The sequence below is a fragment of the Lemur catta genome, chromosome 21 (genome assembly GCF_020740605.2).
Source record: "Lemur catta isolate mLemCat1 chromosome 21, mLemCat1.pri, whole genome shotgun sequence".
NCBI classification, from domain to species: domain Eukaryota; kingdom Metazoa; phylum Chordata; class Mammalia; order Primates; family Lemuridae; genus Lemur; species Lemur catta.
This window is the reverse complement of record NC_059148.1, coordinates 7,722,486-7,744,203: the sequence shown is the minus strand read 5'-3', so window position 1 is coordinate 7,744,203 and position 21,718 is coordinate 7,722,486. Positions and strand designations below refer to the sequence as shown.

The window sequence follows — 21,718 nt, the reverse complement described above, 5'->3', positions numbered from 1 at the left end:
TGCCCATTTTTAAACTGGGTTGATTTTTGTTGTTGAGTTAGAAGTACTTCTTTATATATTCTAGATACCAGACCCTTATCAGATATATGATTTTCAAACATTATCTCCCAGCTTGGCTTTTTACTTCATTGACGATATCCTTTGATGCACAGCAGTTTTTAATTTTAATGAGGTCCAAATTATCTATTTTTTTCTTTTGTTGTTGTCATAGCACCATTTGTTGAAGAGACTATTCTTTCCCCATTGAACAGTCTTAACACCCTTTTCAAAAATCAACTGGCCATAGAGGCATGGGTTTACTCCTGAACTTTCGATTCTTTTCCATTGGTCTACATATCTATCCTTGTGCCCATGGGGTTTTTTGTTGTTGCTAAATGGTTGGGATTTTTTTATTTGTTGGTTTTTAGTTTGTCAGTAAAGCACATACAAGCAACTTTGTGACTTAGTCTTTTTTGTTTTACATTCTTCAAACATGATGATTTCCTTGTACGGAGGCATAATTCCCAAGGGTATTTTTAAAAGCTTTATTGAGATATAATTCACATACCACATAAGTCATCTGTTTAAAACATGCCATTCAATGTTTTTTAGTATACCCACAGGGCTGTGCAACTATCACCTCAATGTAATTACAGAATAGTATTGCATCCTTTAAAAGAAATCCTATTAGCAGTCAATCCTCACTCCCATCTCCCACACTCCAACTCCAGTCCTAAGCAACTACTTATTTTCTGTGTCTATAGATTAGACTATTCTGAACATTTCACATAAATGGAATCACACATAATGTAATATGTGGTGTTTTGTGACTGATGTCTTTCACTTAGCTTAATATTTCCAAGGTTCACTCATGTTATAGCATGTGTCGGTACTTCATTTATTTTTATTGCCAAATTAATATCCCATTGCATGCATATACCTTTTATTTATCCATTTATCAACTGATGGACATTTGAATTCTTTCCACTTTTTAGCTACATAAATTATGTTGCTATAAACATTCATGTATAAGTTTTTAGTAGCAATTTTATCTTAGTTTATTCTGTCCGATATTAGTACAGCTAATACAGCTCTCCTTTGGATACAGTTTACATGTATATCTTTCCCATCCTTTTACTTTCAACTTATTTGTGTCTTTGAATCTAAAATGTGTCCCTTGTAGATAGCATGTAGTTGGAACTTTTAGTTTTCTGCCAATCTCTGCCTTTTTATTGAAGTGTTTGATCCATTTAATGTAATTATTGATAAGACCTGATTTACTTCTGCCATTTTGTTATTTGTTTTCTGTATGTCTTATGTAAATTTTTGTTTTTCAATTCCTTGATTATGGCCTTCTTTTGTGTTAGATATTTTCTAGTGCATCATTTCAATTTACTTGTTATTTCTTTTACCATTTTCTAAAAGTTATTTTCTTAGTGGTTGCCTGGGGATTACAACTAACCCTTAATTTATAACAATCTAATTTGAATTAATACCAATTTAATTTCAACAGTACACAACAGCTTCTCTTCGTAGCTCCTTTCCGTCTCCAATCCTTTGTAGTATTATTTTCATACAAATTATATCTTTATATACATTATATGCCTATCAGTAAAGATCTACAAATATTGCTTTATGCAGTTGTCTTTTAAGTCAAATAGGGGAAAAAAGTTATAAACAAAAATACATTTATACTCTGTCTTTTATTGTTACCTATATATTTAAAGTAGTCCCTGTTTATCTGCAGTTTCACTTCCTACAGTTTCAGTTACTCATGGTCAACTGTGGTCCCAAAATATTAAATGAAAAATTCCAGAAATAGGTTGGGTGCGGTGGCTCAGGCCTCTAATCCTAGCACATTGGGAGGCCGAAGCAAGAGGTTTGCTTGAAGCCAGGAGTTCAAGAACAGCCTGAGCAACAAAACAAGACCCTGTCTCTACAAAAAATTTAAAAATTAGCTGGGCACGGTGGTGCACACCTGTAGACCCAGCTACCCAGGAGGCTGAGGCAGGAGATCACTTGAGCCCAGGAGTTTGAGAATGCAGTGAGCTATGATGACATCGCTGCACTCTAGCCCAGGGAACAGAGTGAGACCTGTCTCAAAAAAAGAAAATTTCCAAAAATAAACAATTCATGTTTTAAATTGTATGCTGTTCTGAGCATGATAAAATCTCATGTCCTGCCCAGGACGTGAATCATCTCTTTGTCCAGTATATCCACACTGTATACACTGCCAGCCTGTTAGTTACTTAGCAGCCATCTGAGCTATCAGATCGAAAAAGCATAGTATCCCTTAGGGTTCAGTACTACCTGCAGTTTCAGGCATCCACTGAGGGTCCTAGAACATATTCCCAGGGATAAGGGGGGACAACTGTATTCATACTAGTGCTCTTTATTTCTTCATGTGCATTCAACTTACTGTCTTATGTCTTTTCATTTGCACCTGAAGAATTTTATTTAGAATTTCTTGTAGGGTAGGGCTGAGACAGTATAGGTGGTGGACTTTGGCTATCTGCCTGAGCCACAAACCAAAGCTTAGGTCTGCTTATAATACTGAACGAAAGCTTTGAAAATGAATAACATCCAGCTTCAATAGAAGGAGTTCTGTTTTCTTTAACAGGACCTGGCAACCATCGGAGCAGCCCCAGGTAGACCTTCTGGCTCATTTTAATACTAAAAATCATAACCAAGGGAAGAGATTTAACATGCTAATGAGACACGCAGTATATGAAGAAACATGATCACAGGATGGGCAGCTGCCAACAAAACTCCACCTCTACATGCTGTGATTTCAATGCTGGTGTCAAACTTGCTCTCTCTACCCTTTAAAAGTTCCCCAGCCCTTTGTTTGGACAACCAGTCTTGCTGCTCCTTAACCAGCACTGTCTCCCTTTTGTTTGAGCAAAAGCCACCCCCCATAAAGCCTTGCCTGTATAAATTCCTTTTTTGGTGTAGTGTCAATTTCTGTTGATTCGAGGACCAAGAACTGTGAGCTTGGTAACAGGGCCGTGAGACACAGATTGTTTTTGTTCTGGGAATATCTTAATTTCTCCATTTTTTGAAGGCTCCTTTTGCTGGTTTTAGGATAGAATTCCTGTTTGTTTTTCCTTTAGCACTCTGAATATGTCATCTCACTGCTTTCAGGATTCTCTTTTGATAGTTTGATTGTGCTATTGTCTAGGTGTGGATCTATTTGAGACTCCTGGTTGCGTAGATTAATGTTTTTTTTTATCATATTTGGGAAGTTTTTGGCTAATACTTCTTCAAATAGTCTTTCTTTCTCTTTCTTTCTCCTTCTGGAACTTCCATTACGTGCATTTTACACACAGGATGGTGTCCCATACATCTCCGAGGCTGTTATTTTTTTTAATACTTTCTATCTTTTTATCAATATTACCTGTTTGGTGAGACATAATTCTCATATTTCTCTTTAGTTCTTTAGACATGGTTTCCATTGGTTCTTTGAATGTATTTTAAGTAGCTGATTTAAAGTCTTTAAAAGTAACTCTGGGCCTGCCAAAGTGGCTCCTGCCAGTAATCCTAGCACTGTGAGGCCGAGGCGGGAGGATCACTTGAACTCAGGAGTTTGAGACCAGCCCAAGCAAGAGTGAGACCCCATCTCTACCAAAAACAGAAAAAATCAGCCAGGCGTGGTGGCAGGCACCTGTAGGATTGCTTGAGCCCAGGAGTTTGAGGTTGCAGTGAACTATGATGATGACACTGAACTCTGTCTACAAACAAACCAACAAACAAAAGTAACTCTTATGTCTGGGCTTCCTCAGAAGTTTCTATTTACTGCTTTTTTTTTTTTTTTTTTTGAGACACAGTCTCACTTTGTTGCCCGGGCTAGAGTCTGTGCCGTGGCATCAGCCTAGCTCACAGCAACCTCAAACTCTTGGGCTTAAGTGATCCTACTGCCTCAGCCTCCTGAGTAGCTGGGACTACAGGCATGCGCCACCATGCCTGGCTAATTTTTTCTATATATATTTTTAGTTGTCCAGATAATTTATTTCTATTTTTAGTAGAGACGGGGTCTCGCTCAGGCTGGTCTAGAACTCCTGACTTCAAACAATCCACCCGCCTCGGCCTCCCAGAGGGCTAGGATTACAGGCGTGAGCCACCGCGCCCAGCCTATTTACTGCTTTTTTCCCCTCCCTCCGGGGCTATGGGCTATATACTTTGTTTCTTTGTATATCTTGTAATTTTTGTTGAAAATTGGACATTTTAAATAATATAACTTAATAACTCAAGAAATCAGATACTCCCCCCCATCCCTGGATTTGTAACAGAGGGAATGGCCTGGAGAAAAAAAAAAAAAAAAACGGCAAAAGATGTTTTCTGTCTCTTCACAGCTTCCCCCACTCTTTTTGGAAACTGAGGCCTGCATCCCTGTCTCAGGTGGGCAGTTGGGAGGGGCAGGGGAACGTCCTTTGTTCTTTGTGCTACAGGAGACAGCTCAGCTGAACTGTAAGGTCTGGGTGGGCCTCCCAGGTGGGCAGAGGTCACAGGCTTTGTCTTCAGCAGAGATGAGACAGATTAGAATCATTAACTGTAGTCCAGTGACAATAGCCTAGAACTGAGAGCCCTCCCTTTAAAAGCTCCGTATTTCTGCTCAAGTACAAGAATTTTGATTTTGAGAGGACAGTACCATTTTCCTCCTTTGGCTCCTTAAACCACTTTTTCTCCTTCTTCTGATGTGGCCTCCAGGATAAACGCTGAGCTTTCAGTAACAGATCTGCTGTTGCTATTTGTTTAGGAACTTTCCTTAGTTAATTCTGTAAAGTCTGTATTCTTTGTTATATGTGGTCACTGAAGTCTCTACTTGGTTAGTTGGCCAATACATGATTTAAAGAGATTTAAATTAAAGATTTAAAGATACTCCTTCAAATGCCTTGAACCTTGGCCTTTGCTGCAAGGCTGTGCGTGTTGGGACTGCCTTCAGCATTCGGGCAGGCAGCTTAAAGTTCTGCCTTAGTTGTCAGTCACTGCTCCCACAGAGCCTCAAGGTCAGTTCTTTTGGACATAGGTATAGCTCTGTCCATGCCTGTGGCCACCGAGATCCCCAGGGATATGTCTGAGCTTTTAAAAGCTCCTTAAGAACTTACACTCCACAGCTTTTCTATTTAAGTTTTTGGGCAGTGTCTTGTTTGCCCCAACTGCTGTCATCCCCTCAAGGCAGCTATGGTGTTAACACGCTGACTGCCACACTAGAAAAAATTTCTTTCCCTGGGGCCACAGTGTTTTATTATGAAAATAGAATAAAAACTTCAAAAACAAAACAATCCTTTCAAATGTAATGAAAAATTTGCTATTTTTTGTTGTTTTCTGTGCATGAGTTATATGTAACTCACATGGCGTCAGAATCAATTTTTATACTGCACGCCAACTGAGTTGTATGTGATTCAAGACATACTTACTGAATTTTGTTTCAGCAAATTAAGTTTTCATATGCTTCCCGAGGCCCAGGGCTCAAAACTAGTGTGAGTTAAATACAACTCACATGGCAGCTAATGTGTTAAACAATTGCTATGATGGTTCAATCTCAAATGTCCCAGGGGACCAGGCTGTTCACACTGAACAAGCTCTGAGTCCAGTCAAATAAAGACAAGGCCTTTGAATGGTCATTTCTAAGGAACTTCCATACAGGTCAAATAATGATATTTTTCTGGGAATAGTGCTTTTGGGAAGCTCCAGACCATTCCACCTCCTTCAGAGGCTGTTGGGCTGCTGCATTTCACCATAACTGCAGGGTTCTTGGTGTACAAAGCTATCACACAGCTGGACAGAGGGGTGGGGACAGGGCAAATTAAAAATACCACAAACTCGTGTCCACCCAAATAAGTAACTGAGGCAAACATCTCAGTCAATGGAGGTTTATTAAGCCAGTGTTAAGGACGCACCCAGGAAAATACATGAACCAAACCGCAGACAGAACTGAGGTTGTTTTTTTTCTCTGAAGGGGAATCTGGAAGTTTTCAGCATTTAAAGGTCTACAGAAAGAGAAAAGGCAGGGAGCAGCGGTAATGAGACAGTGGTTCCACTCTTGTGAGACCCAGGAAAACCTACACTTTACCTAAGATAAGGCGAATATGATAAGAGAAAAAGGGAGTGAAGGAAGTGTCAATTATATAGATGTCCCTGGATAGGTAGAAGAATGTTTGATTCTGTCTTGTCTCTGTTCTGTTACCTGTAAAGATAAACTTGCAATTCATTTATTTGGAATCAAATAAATTTTAGTTTTAGGTGCTAGACATAGCCTGTGGACCTAAACTTACAATTTGCACATCCTTGCTCATGGAGGCCCAGTAAGAAATTGCCTGAATGATCTGTGGGGCCGTAGGCCTTTACTTTCCCTTTTGCATAAGGAGTTGGGGGGAGCCTTGAGGTTTTTAATTTTCTTTTTTTACTTGCTATATAGCAATTTTCTGAGATCCTGAAATACAGACAATTTTCTGAGATTCTGAAATACAGCCAGTTGTCTCAAATAAAAGTTCTTTGGATTTGTGCAAGCCTGTGGTTAACTTCCAGAATTCTGAGAAAGTTGGTTTTGACAATGTTTAACCAGTTTTCTCATTGCTTTTATGGAGAAGTAGATTTTCAGAGGTCTTTACTCCACCAATCTCCCGCTGAGAGTAAGAGATTCTAAGTATTTTATTCTATTTTAAGTATTTTATTAATTTTGATGTTATTATGAATGGAATTGTTTTCTTAATTTCTTTTTTTTTTTTTTTTGAGACAGAGTCTCCCTTTGTTGCCTGGGCTAGAGTGAGTCCCGTGGCGTCAGCCTAGCTCACAGCAACCTCAAACTCCTGGGCTTAAGCGATCCTACTGCCTCAGCCTCCCGAGAAGCTGGGACTACAGGCATGTGCCACCATGCCCGGCTCATTTTTTCTATATATATTTTAGTTGGCCAGATAATTTATTTCTATTTTTTTAGTAGAGACGGGGTCTCGCTCTTGCTCAGGCTGGTCTCAAACTCCTGACCTCGAGGGATCCACCCGCCTCGGCCTCCCAAAGTGCTAGGATTACAGGCGTGAGCCACTGCGCCCGGCCTTAATTTCATCTTTGGATTGTTCATTGCAAGTGCGTAGGAACACAACTGATTTTTGTATATTGATCTTGTATTCTGTAACCTACTGAACTTGTTCATTAGTTCTAAGAGTTCTTTATTGGATTCTCTAATATTTCAATATACAAGATCATGTCATCGGTGTTAGGTTTACTTAGAGTAGGAACCAGAAAAATATCATAAAGCCTGTGAAACAAAAGCCGCAGGAGTCTGGAGAGTCCGAGGTTGTAAATCTAACTTTGACCACAGGCAGCTGCAGCTACGCTCATTCCTAACCCCCCTGATGAGGACGAACCTATTCCCTCCCCTATCTCTGCAGGTGTTGCTCACTCTCCTGAGAAAAATCCTCTGTAAACCCAAGGCCTCCCCTCCCTCATGGTGGACACTTTTTCACCTCCACCCATCTGCACTGAGATGCTCAAAATAAACAGCATTTTGCTACACATGAGCCTTTGTGTGTCTCTCTTGGCTCTGGACCTAACAATTGGCAAACAGAGATAGCTTTAATTCTTCTGTTCAAGAATAGGAATTTTCTAGATGCGTTTTATACCTTTTTCTTGTCTAATTTCTAGACAAGAATCTCTAGTCCAATGTCGAACTGAAGTAGCAAGAGCAGATACCCCTTTCTTGTTCCTGATCTTGGGGTAAAGCTTTCAGCCTTACGCCATTAAGATGTTAGCTGTGTGTTGCAGACGTCCTTCGTCAGGGTGAGGGAGCCAACATCTCATGTCTTGCCTCCCTATGCAAGTGCAGTGCCACTCCCTTCACCTAAGTCACACATGCCTCACTTCTCCTGGGGGATGCAGAGAAGAGACCTCGGAGTGGAAGGAAGTGTTCCTTCCCCTTCTGCTTGTTCTTCACCTGTTTCATATGTGCCTCTAATCCAGAGCAGACTACATGGCTTTCTTCCTGTTTCTGTCAACTAGCCTCCTGGCCTCCAGTCTCCATGGTGGTCTACCCTCAACATCACCAATTGCATTTTTTCCATTCCTCAATGCTGCTAAGAAAGAAAATTAATTACATCATTCTCACTTAAAACCTGCTACAGAAATCCCATTGCCTGTAAGAGAGAACACGCACCTTAGTCTGGCCCCCAGTCTTGCCCCTCTAGCTGCCACGATGCTTACCTCCAAGTACCAACCACAGTGGATGAGCCCATGCTCCCAGAAGCAGCCGTTCTCTAGTTCCATGTCTTTGCATACACAGTTTCCTTCCAAAGTACACTTTTATAGTTAATAAAATGCGGCTTAGATTCCCCTGTGTTGAAGGCTCTCTGAGGTACTCTCTTCAAACATCTGACAGCTCTTTGATTACTAGAACTCTGCAGACATACTGCGCTGACTAGGCTATGGAAGGGCCATTCAATGTTCATGACTGGTTATTAAGATCTAGATCCTAAGTGCCAAACATCCTGTAGTCCTTAAGTATTTGGTGACTGGATTAGCACCAGGAATGAAAAATAGGAGGACAGAAAGATATTACTTTCATTACAAAATGACATGAGTCAGTAACATTCTCTTAAGTCCTTAAAATAGAGCCTGAAGAATACTTCTTATAAATCTGTAAGTTCCAAGTTGCTCTATAAAATTCCTCAATAATTCACTTCTCAAAGCTGTGCCAGAAATAGCTTCTAGAAAGAACATCAGTAACCTAAGAGAATACAGTGGTTAACAGCCCAAACTGAATTAATGATTATTTGAGCCTGAGTTCAGATTTCTTTGTAATCTCTATTTCTTTCAGTTCCAGGCCTACTTCTTCTGCCTTACACCAGTACCAACATCAATTGACTTAACCATTCCACTCTAATACCAGGCTTCTAAGTTATATCAGACCAGCCTGCAGGCGGCAAGGCTTACCTGAGCCGAGATGCCAACGAGCAGCAGCCACTTTTGGTTCTTGTCGGTCCGATAGTGAATCATCTGGTACCCTGCCAGGCTGGCGTGTCTGTCAAACATCTTCACGGGATGGGAGTCACCCTCCATGCTCCAGTGGTAGACTGTGGTCTCAGTCACCAAGGCAACAGTGTTCACAGAAATCCATTTCCAGAAAATCACCTCTTCCGCCATAGTGTGGGCCTTCATTTTACTCTTCATCTCAATATTAAAGATTTGAAGTGTCTTCCCAGCTAGAGAAAGATAAATTAAAAATCTGAAATACAAGTTCTTAATCTCTTAATTCTGAATCCTTTTACTATTACTTTAAGTTGTACTACTGAAAGCTAATCTGATGAACAGGGGAAAAGCCGCTTGAGCAGTAATTAACCACACTTCAACATCTACATATTGAGAAAAAGCCTCCTATGCATCAGATTCTTCCTCAGCAGAATGTAAAAGTGTGTGAATATTTATAGAATTTATGAACGACAATCAGAAATTAGTTCTACTGAAGCAAGTCTCAAGAAAAATCGTTTTACACTGGTTTCATCTCGTTTTAAAATACTTTTTTGGATAAGTCAGCAAAAACATAAGACATCCTTTCTGTGTGATGTCTCCAACTTTCAGGAGAGACAAACTCATCCCTTCACATTAAACCAACTTCTCCATATATCAGGGTTACTTGGTATTAAGTTCTAGATCAGTGCCATCAAATAGAATCTTCTGCAGTGTTGGAAATATTCTATATTAGCATCTATTACAGTAGACATCAGCTATATGTGGCCATGAAGCATTTAAAATATATCTAGCAAGACATTTCTGAAACTGAACTTTTACTTTTATCTAACTTTAATTTAAATTTAAACAGCACCACATGGCTAATATCCAGTAGAACAGCCCATTTCTAGACGAAAGGCTTTGGCATCCATCCTCTGGCAAGAGACCCATATTGTTTCCACCAGAAGCAAGAAGCTGAGTTCTGATTTTGGAATCTATGCAAAACTTAGAGCTAACATGAAATATTAACATATTGTTTCCCATTAAGATGGGGAACAAGGCAAAGATTATTTCTCAGACACTTCTTTTTGACACTACACTAGATAACACAGCTATTGTGAGAAGGCAAGAAAAGTAAAAGACATTAGGATCAAAAAAAGAAGTAAATCTGTCTTTATTCACAGATAATATAATTATTTACAAAGAAAATGTTAAGAAATCTACAAATCTAGGCCGGGCGTGGTGGCTCACGCCTGTAATCCTAGTGCTCTGGGAGGCCGAGGCGGGTGGATCGCTTGAGGTCAGGAGTTCGAGACCAGCCTGAGCAAGAGCGAGACCTCATCTCTACTAAAAATAGAAAGAAATTATCTGGCCAACTAAAAATATATATAGAAAAAAAATTAGCCGGGCATGGTGGCACATGTCTGTAGTCCCAGCTACTTGGGAGGCTGAGGCAGTAGGATCGCTCAAGCCCAGGAGTTTGAGGTTGCTGTGAGCTAGACTGACGCTACGGCACTCATTCTAGCCTGGGCAACAAAGCGAGACTCTGTCTCAAAAAAAAAAAGAAAGAAATCTACAAATCTAAAAAACAACTATTAGAACTAATAGGTGACTATAGCAATGCTGCAGGATACAAAGTCAATGTACAAATAAATTAATTTTGAGATGCTAGCAGCAATTTGGAAATAAAATATAAAAAAAAATTATAACACCACCAGAAACATCTAGAAATGAATTTATACAAGATAAGTTAGCCTCTACACCATAAACTATAAAACATGCCTGAAGGAAATTAAAGGCCTAAATAAAAGAAGGGGCATACCATGTTCATGGGTCAGAACACTTAAGATCACTAAAATGTCATTTTCCCCAAACTGAGCTATAGGTTCAATGCAATCCCAATCAAAATCCTAGCATCTTTTCTTCTGGTAGAAAAGAAACTGATGATAAAATGAATATGTAAATGCAAAGGACAGAGAATAGTCATAACAATTTTGGAAAAAGGAAAGTTGGAAGACTTATAATACCTGACTTCAAGACATTATAAAGCTATAGAATCTGTGTTATCATTATAAGGATAGACATACAGATTAATAAAACATAGCTTCATGCACTTACGATCAAATGATTTGACAAAAGTGCCCCATAAAACTCAATAGGCCCAAACACATTTTTACAGAAATAGAAAAATCCATCCTAAAATTCATACAGAATCTCAGAGGACCTCAATAGCCAAAATAATCTTGGAAAAGATTAACAAAATTAGAGAGCTCATATTATCTGATTTTAAAACTTACTACAAAGCTGTAGTAAGCAAAATAGTATGGTAATGGAATAAAGACATACAGATCAATGGAACAGAATAGAGAACCCATGAATAAACCCTCACAGATATAATCAAATGATTTCTGACAAGGGTGCCAAGACCATTCAATGGGAAAAAGAATACTCTTCAACGAATGATGGTGTAGCAACGGGATAGCCACCTGCCAAAGGACGAAACTGGACCGTTACCTTACACCATACACAAAAATTAACTCAAAATTGATGAAAGACTTAAACATAAAAACTAAAACTATAAAACAGGGGAAAAGCTTCATGACACTGGATTTGGCAACAACTCTTTTTGGATATGACAATACAAGCATAGGCAACAAAAGCAAAAAATAAACAAAATGGACTGCATCAAAGGGCACAAAAGAGTGAAAAAGTAACTCACAGAATGGGAGAAAATACAGGCATACCTTGCTTTATTGTGTGTTGTAGATTGCATTTTTTTACAGATTGAAGGTTTGTGGGCACCCCAGCATCAAGCAAGTCTATCAGCCTCATTTTTCCAACAGCATGTGTTCACATCGTGTCTCTGAGTGACATTTTGTTAACTCTCACAATATTTCAAACTTTTTCATTGTATCTGTTACGCTGATCTGTGTTCGCTGATCTTTCATGTTACTATTGTTTTAGGGCACCACAAACCACACTCATATAAGACAGTGAACACAACTGACAAATGTTGTATGTGTGATCTGACTTCTCCACCAACTGGCCATTGACCCATTCCCCTCCCTCTCCTGGGGGCTCCCTACTCCCTGAGACACAACAATATTGAAATTAGGCCAATTAATAACCTTACAATAGCCTCTAAGTGTTCAAGTGAAAGGAACAGTCACATGGCCCTCACTTTAAATCAAAAGCTAGAAATGATTAGGCTTAGTGAGGAAGGCATGTCAAAAGTTGAGACAGGCTGAAGCTGGGCTTCTTGCACCAAACAGCCAAGTTGTGAATGCAAAGGAAAAGTTCTGGAAGGAAATTAAAAGTGCTACTCCTGTGAACATGAACACATGAATGATAAGAAAGCAAAATAGCCTCATTGCTGATGTAGAGGAAAATTTCTGGAAAAGAGTCACCATTCTAGGTGCCATTAAGAACATTCATGATTCATGGGAGGTTAAAATAGCAACATTAACAGGAGTTTGGAAGAAGTAGATTCTAACCCCCATGGATGACACTGAAGAATTCAAGCCTTCACTGGAGGAAATCACTGCAGAGAGGATAGAAATAGCAAGACAACTAGAATCAGAAGTGGAGCCTGAAGATGGGACTGAGTTGTTGCAATTCCATGTAAAACTTGAACAGATGAGGAGTTGCCTCTTAGGGATGAGCAAAGGAAGGAGCTTTTTGAGATGGAATCTACCCCTGGTGAAGATGCTGTGAACGCTGTTGAAATGACAACAAAGGATTTAGAATAGCACTTAAACTTAGTTGACAAAGCAGACGCAGGGTTTGAGAGGATTGACTCCAATTTTGAAAGAAATTCTGTGGGCAAAATACTATCAAACAGGATCATATGCTACAGAGCAATCTTTCATGAAAGGAAGAGTCAATCCATCCAGCAAATCTCACTAATGTTATATTTTAAGAAATTGCCAGTCAACCCAATCTTTAGCAAAATCACCTTGATCTGTCAACCCCCATCAACATTGAGCCAAGACTCTCCACCAGCAAAAAGATTATAACTCGCTGAAGGCTCAGATGATCATTAGCATTTTTTAGGAATAAAGTATTATTTTTTTTTTGTTTTGAGACAGAGTCTCGCTCTGTTGCCCAGGCTAGAGTGCTGTGGTGTCAGCCTAGCTCACAGCAACTTCAAACTCTTGGGCTCAAGCGATCCTCCTGCCTGAGCCTCCTGAGTAGCTGGGACCACAGGCATGCGCCACCATGCCTGGCTAATTTTTCTATATAGATTTTTAGCTGTCCATATAATTTCTTTCTATTTTTTAGTAGAGACGGGGTCTCGCTCTTGCTCAGGCTGGTCTCAAACTCCTGAGCTCAAACAATCTGCCCACCTCGGCCTCTCTGAGTGCTAGGATTACAGGCATGAGCCACCGTGCCTGGCAGGAATAAAGTATTTTTTAATTGAGGTATGTACATTACATTTTTTAAAAACATGATGTTACTGTACACTTAATCTACATTATAGTGTAAACATAACATTTATATGCACTGGGAAATCAAAAAATTTGTGTGTCTCACTCTACTGCAGTGGTCTGGAACCAACCCACAATATTTTCAAGGTATGCCTGTATATGAAAATCATATATCCGATAAGGGGTTAATATCCAGAATATAAAGAATGCCTACAACTTGATGACAAATGAACAAAAATAACTCAGTTAAAAAATGGGTAAAACTTGAATAGACATTTCTCCAAAGAAGATATACAAATGGCCAATGAGCACAGTAAAAAGATACTGAACATCACTAATCATTAGAGAAATGCAAATAAAAACCACAATGAGATAACATCTCACACTCGTTAGCATGGCTATACTATAGCTATACTATAAAAATAAATAAAACTAAAATAACAAGTTGCAAGGATGTGAAAAGATTGGAATGTTGTACACTATTGATGAGAATGTAAAATGGTACAGCCACTATGGAAAACACTACAGCAATTCCTCAAAAAACTAAAAGTGAATTAACATATGACCCAGCCATTTTCCTTCTAGGTATAGACCCCACAGAACTGAAAGCAAGATCTCAAAAAGGCAGTTGTACACTCATGTTCACAGCAGCATTATTCTCAGATCTGGCTTTTTTTGAGGTACTATGTCTGAGTCACACAGCTAGAAAAAAGAGTAAATTTGCCTATCTAGTTATTTTGCCAAGTTGCTCAGCAAGCCTTATCATTAGGATATTATTATGTACCAGTAAAATTGGTGTTTAACTATTAATACAATTTGAGAAATGAGGCTGCTGTTGCCAAGGTAAGCTTTAAATAACATCATGATATAACTGGGCAATAAATAAGATGACCTCTTGAATTTAAAGAAAAGGAGCAACTCACTGGTGAAATTTGATGCAATTTATATCCAAAACACGTGATTAGTACGACAAAGGCTTGCTGCCTTAAAAGAGTTCTAAATTTAGTTATAACTACACACTAACTTAAGTTTATACTATATAAATGTATAAGACAATTGCTTCTGAATATAATTTAGGTGTGAACTACTTTTGCTATCTTGACTATATGGTAAATGTTAAACTCGCACTGTCTTCAGGCACTAACAGCTTATGGTAAACAAGTTATAATCAGATCGGACTAAGATAGGAACTCAAATCCACTGGAAGAAATGAACAGCACTGGATATGATAAATATGTTAGTTACATAAAGACTCCATAAATATATCTTTCTCACTACTTCTCTTAACTTCAATAAATGATATCACATAAACCTATAATAGCTGGGCACGGTGGTCCACACCTGTAATCGTAGCACTTTGGGAGACAAAGGTGGGGGGATCACTTGAGACCAGGAGTTCCAGACCAGCCTGGGCAACATAGTGAGACCCCCATCTCTTCAAAAAGTAAAAAAATTATCCAGGCACAGTGATGAGTGCCTGTAGTCTCAGCTACTCAGGAGGCTAAAGCAGGAAGGGAATGGAGCTATACTGGAGTGAAATTTCTATACTTTAACAGAATTAAGTTAATATTAATCTGAAATAGTTTGTGACAAGTTAGGATGCATTTTGTAAACCCCAGAGCAAACATTAAACACACATACATAAAACAGTAAAAAGAAAATTCAGAAGAATTAGATTGGTACACTAAATTTTTTAACAAAGAAAGTACATGGCAGGCCACTGTGCATGTGTTCCTGGAGCAGCTTGCACATAGCTTGCTGTAGCCAAGGTTTGTCAAAACAATAAAGAAAACTGACAAATTGTAGTTACTCGTGAAGAAAAAAAAGAGGCTGGGCACAGTGGCTCACACCTGTAATCCTAGCACTCTGGGAGGCCAAGGTGGGAAGATTGCTTGAGGTTAGGAGTTCAAAACCAGCCTGAGCAAGAGTGAGATACCATCTTTATTAAAAATAGAAAAAACAGCTGGATGTGGTGGTGTGTGAGCCTGTAGTCCCAGCTACTTGGGAGGCTGAGGCAGGAAGATTGCTTGAGTCCAGGAGTTTGAGGTTGCAGTGAGCTATGATGACACCACTGCACTCTATCTGGGGTGACAGAGCAAGACTCTGTCTCAAAAAAAAGATGACAAAAATTACCAAAATCAGGAATAAAAGAAAGGATATCAATGCTAGCCCTAAAGAAATTAAAAGGATTATGAGGAAATACTATGAAAAATTTTATGTCAACACATAAGAAGACTTAGTTGACTTGAATAAATTCCTAGAAAGATACAAATTACCAAAACTCACATAAGAAACAGAAAATCCAAACAGATTTATAGCAAGCAAAGAAGTTGAATTAGTAATGAAAAATCTTCCTACAAAGAAAACTCTAGGACCAGAAGGCTTTTATTAAATTCTATCAAATACTTACAGAAGACAGAAATAACAAGTCCTTCACGAACTCTTTCAGAAAACAGAGGACGGATCACTTTTCACTTCATTCTCTAAGGCCAACATTCACCTAATAACAAAGTCACACAAAGATACTACAACAAAAGAAAAACCAAGATCAATTACAAAAATAACAAAAAAATCCTTAGGATATTAGTGAACCAAATCTAACAAAATATAAAAACAATTATACACCATGACCAAAAGGGTTTAACTACAGGAATGCAAGGCTGATTTAATATCCAATAATCAATTCATGTAATATACCACACTAATAAAGAACAAAAACAATGTGATCATCTTAACAGATAGAAAAAGTACAACAAAATCCAAGACCTTTTCATGATAAAAACTCTAAACAAAATAGTAACAGAACAGAACTTCTCCAATTTGCTAAAGGGTTTATCTACCCCAAACTCACAGTTAACATCATATTCAATTGTGAAGGACTAAATGTTTCCCCCTAAGATTAGAAATAAGTCAAAGACATACATTCTTGCCACTTCTATTTGACACTGTACTGGACACTCTAGTCAATGCATTGTTCAAACAAATAAAATCAACAGAATCCAAATTAGGAAGAGGTAAAACTATCTATTCACAGATAATATATATGGTCTACAGAAAATGCCAGGGGATCCACTAAAAACTAAAGCATTAATAAATAAGTTTAACAAGTGCACAGGATATAGACAAATATACAAAAATCAACTACATTTCTATATATAGCAAGAAACAATCCAAAAATAAAATTAAGACAGTATCTTAGGAATCCCCTGGGCACTTGTGGGAATCCACAAATAAACATAAAAGAAAGTAATTCTGTATATAAAAACATCTAAAAAGAAAAAAATAGTAATAAATTTAACAAAAGAAGTGCAGGGGCCATTTTGTTACAACAGAGGGGTCGTGTATGGCGAATGTATCCTGCTCTTGCTCTTGTAAACCTATCTTGTCCGTTCTCAATAAACTTAGTTTCATGCTTGCCTTACTTTAAAATTAAAAAAAAAAAAAAAGAAGTAGGATTTGTATACTGAATGCACAAGATATCACTGAAAGAAATTAAAGACCTAAACACAGAGACGTTAAGTGACTGGAAGATTTAATATGGTCAAGATAGCAGTTCTTGCCAAATTGATTGATAAATTCAATGTAATCCCTATCAAAATCCCAGAAGGCTTTTTGTAGAAATTCACAAACTGAACCTAAAATTTATGTGGAAATTCAAAGGATCTAGTTTCAAAACTATTTTCAAAAATACAAAGTTAGGCTGGGCGCGGTGGCTCACGCCTGTAATCCTAACACTCTGGGAGGCTGAGGCAGGCGGATCGTTTGAGCTCAAGAGTTCGAAACCAGCCTGAGCAAGAACGAGACCCCCTCTCTACTAAAAAATAAAAAGAAATTAGCTGGACAACTAAAAATATATAGAAAAAATTAGCTGGGCATGGTGGTGCATGCCTGTAGTCCCAGCTACTTGGTAGGCTGAGGCAGAAGGATTGCTTGAGCCCAGGAGTTTGGTTGCTGTGAGCTAGGCTGATGCCATGGCACTCTAGCCAGGGTGACAGAGTGGGACTTTGTCTCAAAAAAAAAAAAAAAACAAAGTTAGAGTACCAACACTATTTAATTTCAAACTTACTACAAAGCTACACCAATCAGGAAATCAAGTAACTGGCATGAGGATGGCACACAGATCAATGGAACAGAATTGGGAGTCCAAAAATAAACCTTTATATTTACGGTCTATTAATTTTCACCAAAGGAGCCAAGATAAGGTGAAAGACAGTCTTTTCAACCAACAGTGCTGGGACAATTGAATAGAGCTCAAACGATCCACCCGCCTCGGCCTCCCAGAGTACTAAGATTACAGGCGTGAGCCACTGCGCCCGGCCTAGCTTGGCAGTTTTTTAAAAAGCTAAACAAATTTGCCATGTGATCCAGCAATTCTACTTTACCCAAAAGAAATGAAAATATTATGTCCACACAAAGACTTGTAGGTAAGTGCTCATTAGCAGCAGTATTATTATTATTATTATTATTATTTTTAAGACAGGTTCTCACTTTGTTGCTCAAGCTAGAGTGCAGTGGCATCATCATGCAACCCCATGCTCCTGGGTTCAAGTGATTCTCCTGCCTCAGCCTCCCAAGTAGCTGAAACTACAGGTATGCACAACCATGCCCAGCTAACTTTTCTATTTTTTGTAGAGAGGGGGTGTCTCGCTCTTGCTAAGGCTAGTCTCAAACTCCTGACCTCAATCACCCAATCTTTCCTCCTTGGCCTCCCAGAATGGTAGGATTACTGGCGTGAGCCACTGTGCCCAGCAGAGTCTCATTCTGTCTCAGGCTGGAGTGCAGTGATGCAATCTTTTTTTTTTTTTTGAGACAGAATCTCATTCTGTCATCCTGGATGGAGTGCAGTGGCATCATCATAGCTCATTGCGACCTCAAACTCCTGGCCTCAAGCAATCCTCCTGCCTCAGCCTCCTGAGTAGCTCAGGGACTATAGGCACACGCTACTACACCCGGCTAATTTTCCTAATTTTTGTAGAGACAGGGTCTCACTTTTGTTCAGGCTGGTCTGGAACTCCTGAGCTCAAGCAATCCTCCCATCTTGACCTCCCAGAGTGCTAGGATTATAGGTGTTGCATGGCCCAGTGGTTCAATCTTATCTCACTGCAACCTTGAACACCTGGGCTCTAGTGATCCTCCCACCTCAGCCTCCTGAGTAGCTGGGACTACAGGTGGGCATCACCATGCTCTGCTAATTTTTAAATATTTTGTAGAGACGGGGTCTCGTTATGTTGCCCAGGCTGGTCTTGTTGAACTCCTGGCCTCAAGTGATCCTCCCACCCTCCCACCTTGGCCTCCCAAAGCTCTGGGATTCAGGCATGAGCCACCACACCTGGCCAGCAGTAATATTCTTAATAGCCCAAAACTGGAAACAATCCAAATGTTCATCAACTGGTGAATGGAGAAACAACATGTGGCATACCCATACAATGGGATACTATTCAGCAATAAAAAGGAACTACTGACACATGATACAACATGGGTGAACCTCAAAAACACTGTCTAAGTAAGGGAAGCCAAATGTAAAAGACTACACATGATATGGTTCCATTTCTTTGAAATGTCTAGAGAAAGCAAATCTTTTGAGAAAAAAGGCAGATCAGTAGCTGCCTAGGGCTGGAGGTAGGAGACAGCTGAAACAGGCATGAGGGAACTTTCTGGGGTGCTGGACATGTTCTAAAACTAGATCATGGTGATGGTTCCACAACTCTATAAATTCACTAAAAATCATTGTACCGTATACTTAGAAGGGCTGAATACTACGGTATATAAATTATGCCCAAACAACACAATCAGAAAAAGGTAAAAAGACTAGACTAAAAGTTCAACTACAGGATGGGGTACCTTTTAATTTCAAATAGCCTTGAATCACAAGACAGAATTTCCTCTAGCTTGAAAATTTGTCAAGTTGTCCTCAGACTGGTTTAAAAGAATAGGTGTTATATGAGGCATAGCATCACAAAAAGGGGGAAAAAAAGGACCAACCTCCTTTGGAAACCACTTAAAGTCAGATTTGTTAGTAAGTAGTCAAGGGAGGAGTGCGCCACCACCGTTTCTCCCCTCCTCCCCTGAGCTCAGCTGCGCTGGCTCTAGGTTAGCCTACACTCAATCTACTTCTAAAAATTAAGGAGAAAAAGGTAAAGTTTGTAAAAAGAAACACATATAAGTACTCAAATGGCAATGTTTCCTAATAAAAATGGGAATATCATACTGGGGCCAGTAATGCAAGGTGTCTGCAAACTTTTTCTATAACGGGACATATAAAATCTCTGTCCCATATTTGTCTGCTTTGTTTTTACAACTCTTTATAAAAACTACTCTTATTCTACGGGCTGTACAAGAAGCAGGCAGTCTGCCAAAGGCTCAGTTAAGCTATCAATGCTCCTTTAAAAGGACAAGCAGCAGATGCAACTCTACCACTTCATGCTCTTTGGGTAAAGAGCAAAAATGTATCTCTGGTTTTAAAGAATCCACCACAGGCCGGGCGCGGTGGCTCACGCCTGTAATCCTAGCACTCTGGGAGGCCGAGGTGGGTGGATTGTTTGAGCTCAGGAGTTCGAGACCAGCCTGAGCAAGAGCAAGACTCCCGTCTCTACTAAAAATAGAAAGAAATTATATAGACAGCTAAAAATATATATAAAAAACAATTAGCCGGGCATGGTGGCACATGCCTGTAGTCCCAGCTACCTGGGAGGCTGAGGCAGGAGGATCACTTGAGCCCAGGAGTTTGAGGTTGCTGTGAGCTAGGCTGACGCCACGGCACTCTAGCCTGGGCAACAGAGTGAGACACTGTTTCAAAAAAAAATAAATTAAAAAAAAAATTCACCACAAATCCATCAGCAGGGAAAGAAGTTTGAGTGAGACTAGGGTAAGCGTGTCTGCTCCAGGTTTCTGGCAGCAGACATGGGCTGAGCACCCCTGAGCAGCTCATGGCAGGCACGTGGACAGACTGCAGAGGTGGACGTAGCCCTTTTTTAAAAAGGAGGTCCAGCTCATGAAGAGCACCTTTCCAATTACAAACCGTCACCAGTCAGAATGGGAAGAATCCTGAGATAGCAGGTGAGGCCCCACCATCCCTGCTCCCACGCGGGCACCTGTGAGCCAGTGGAAGTGTGAAGGGACAGAAGCACTCTGCAGAGCTCACCGGCAACTCAATTAAATTTTTTTTTAGAAGGCAGTTTTCCTCATTTTTGGTCTAGGGCCTTTAAAACACACTGTATATCCTCCACTTGCCAATGATTTGTACTACAAGGATCCAAGATCATCCTTATGGCCAGAGGATTGTAGTAAAAATGGCATAAAGCCTTAAAATTATATCTCTTTGGTGCCAGAGCCTCACATTTCTCTACATAAAAGAATACATCGCACAACACTGTTATAGTTAAGGTGAATCATGTGAACACTGAGAAAGAAACAACAACAAAAGGAGCAGTGCCTGGCGTCTCAAAGGAGGCCCGGCACTCACAGTCAGTCCATGCTGTTCTCCGGCTGGACATACACCCTCTCAGAAAACACCAGCCTCAGGCCAGGGCCCTCTGAGACCATGATAAAGAGAGAGAGCAGGCTGCTTCAGAATTCTGTCTAAGCAACCCACAAAATACCAACACTCCTCTCTCTCAGCTAAAATGAGTGACTGCTAACTCTTTACTAACTACAGCTTTATCCTCAGGCCAGTCCTCCCTTCCTTATAGGTAAGATTTATTGAGATACCCAATCATAAAGTTACCCCCACTTTCTGACAGCATCCAATCTATAGCAAACCCCTGCCTCCCTAGACCACCCTCCAAATCATCCAACCAAAGCACAAATCCTATAAAAATTTCTTCCGAAACCCTCTTACTGAGCCACTCCCTAGGGCCCCACGGTGTGTGTCCTCTCTCACTGCAACCAGTAATAACACACACTGTTCAACGGTAGGTGTGTTCCCAGGGGTGTCTGGCTGGATCGGATTAACACCTAAACACCGTGTTCTTTCTACTCCCCACCACCCACCAACACACACACACACACACACACACACACACACACACACACACACCGGGAGATCCACACCACACGGTGTTAAAGAGAACTGTTCTAGAGAACCAGGAAGACTAAAATGCAGGTCATTTCTGAAACCTGCTGAGAATATCAAACAGCAAACAACATGCTAGATAAAATCTCTTCAAATTACTGCACCAATACAAAATGCAGAAAAAGCAACACTACTACTAAGGTGAATATTCCATCAAAAACAGCCAAGGGGAAGTAACAAAGTCAGAGAAATAGAAAAGAATCTTTATTAATCCATATATTATAATACGTTTTTCAATTAAAATAGTTTACACTATTACAAAAATAGTTACAAAAAATACTTTGGTAAGATTGCAAGGGAA

At 39.6% G+C, this 21,718-nt stretch overlaps 1 protein-coding gene across 7 annotated transcripts in view; it reads right to left on the bottom strand.

Moving 5' to 3' along the window:
* Nucleotides 1-21,718, bottom strand: part of CLTCL1 (clathrin heavy chain like 1) — a 110,339-nt gene that overhangs the window by 71,327 nt on the left and 17,294 nt on the right. For all 7 annotated transcript variants that reach the window (XM_045535186.1, XM_045535187.1, XM_045535193.1 and 4 more), the window contains one exon: nt 8,905-9,173. In XM_045535186.1, the coding sequence (XP_045391142.1) occupies nt 8,905-9,173 (269 nt within the window). The remainder of the gene's footprint in view (nt 1-8,904; nt 9,174-21,718) is intronic.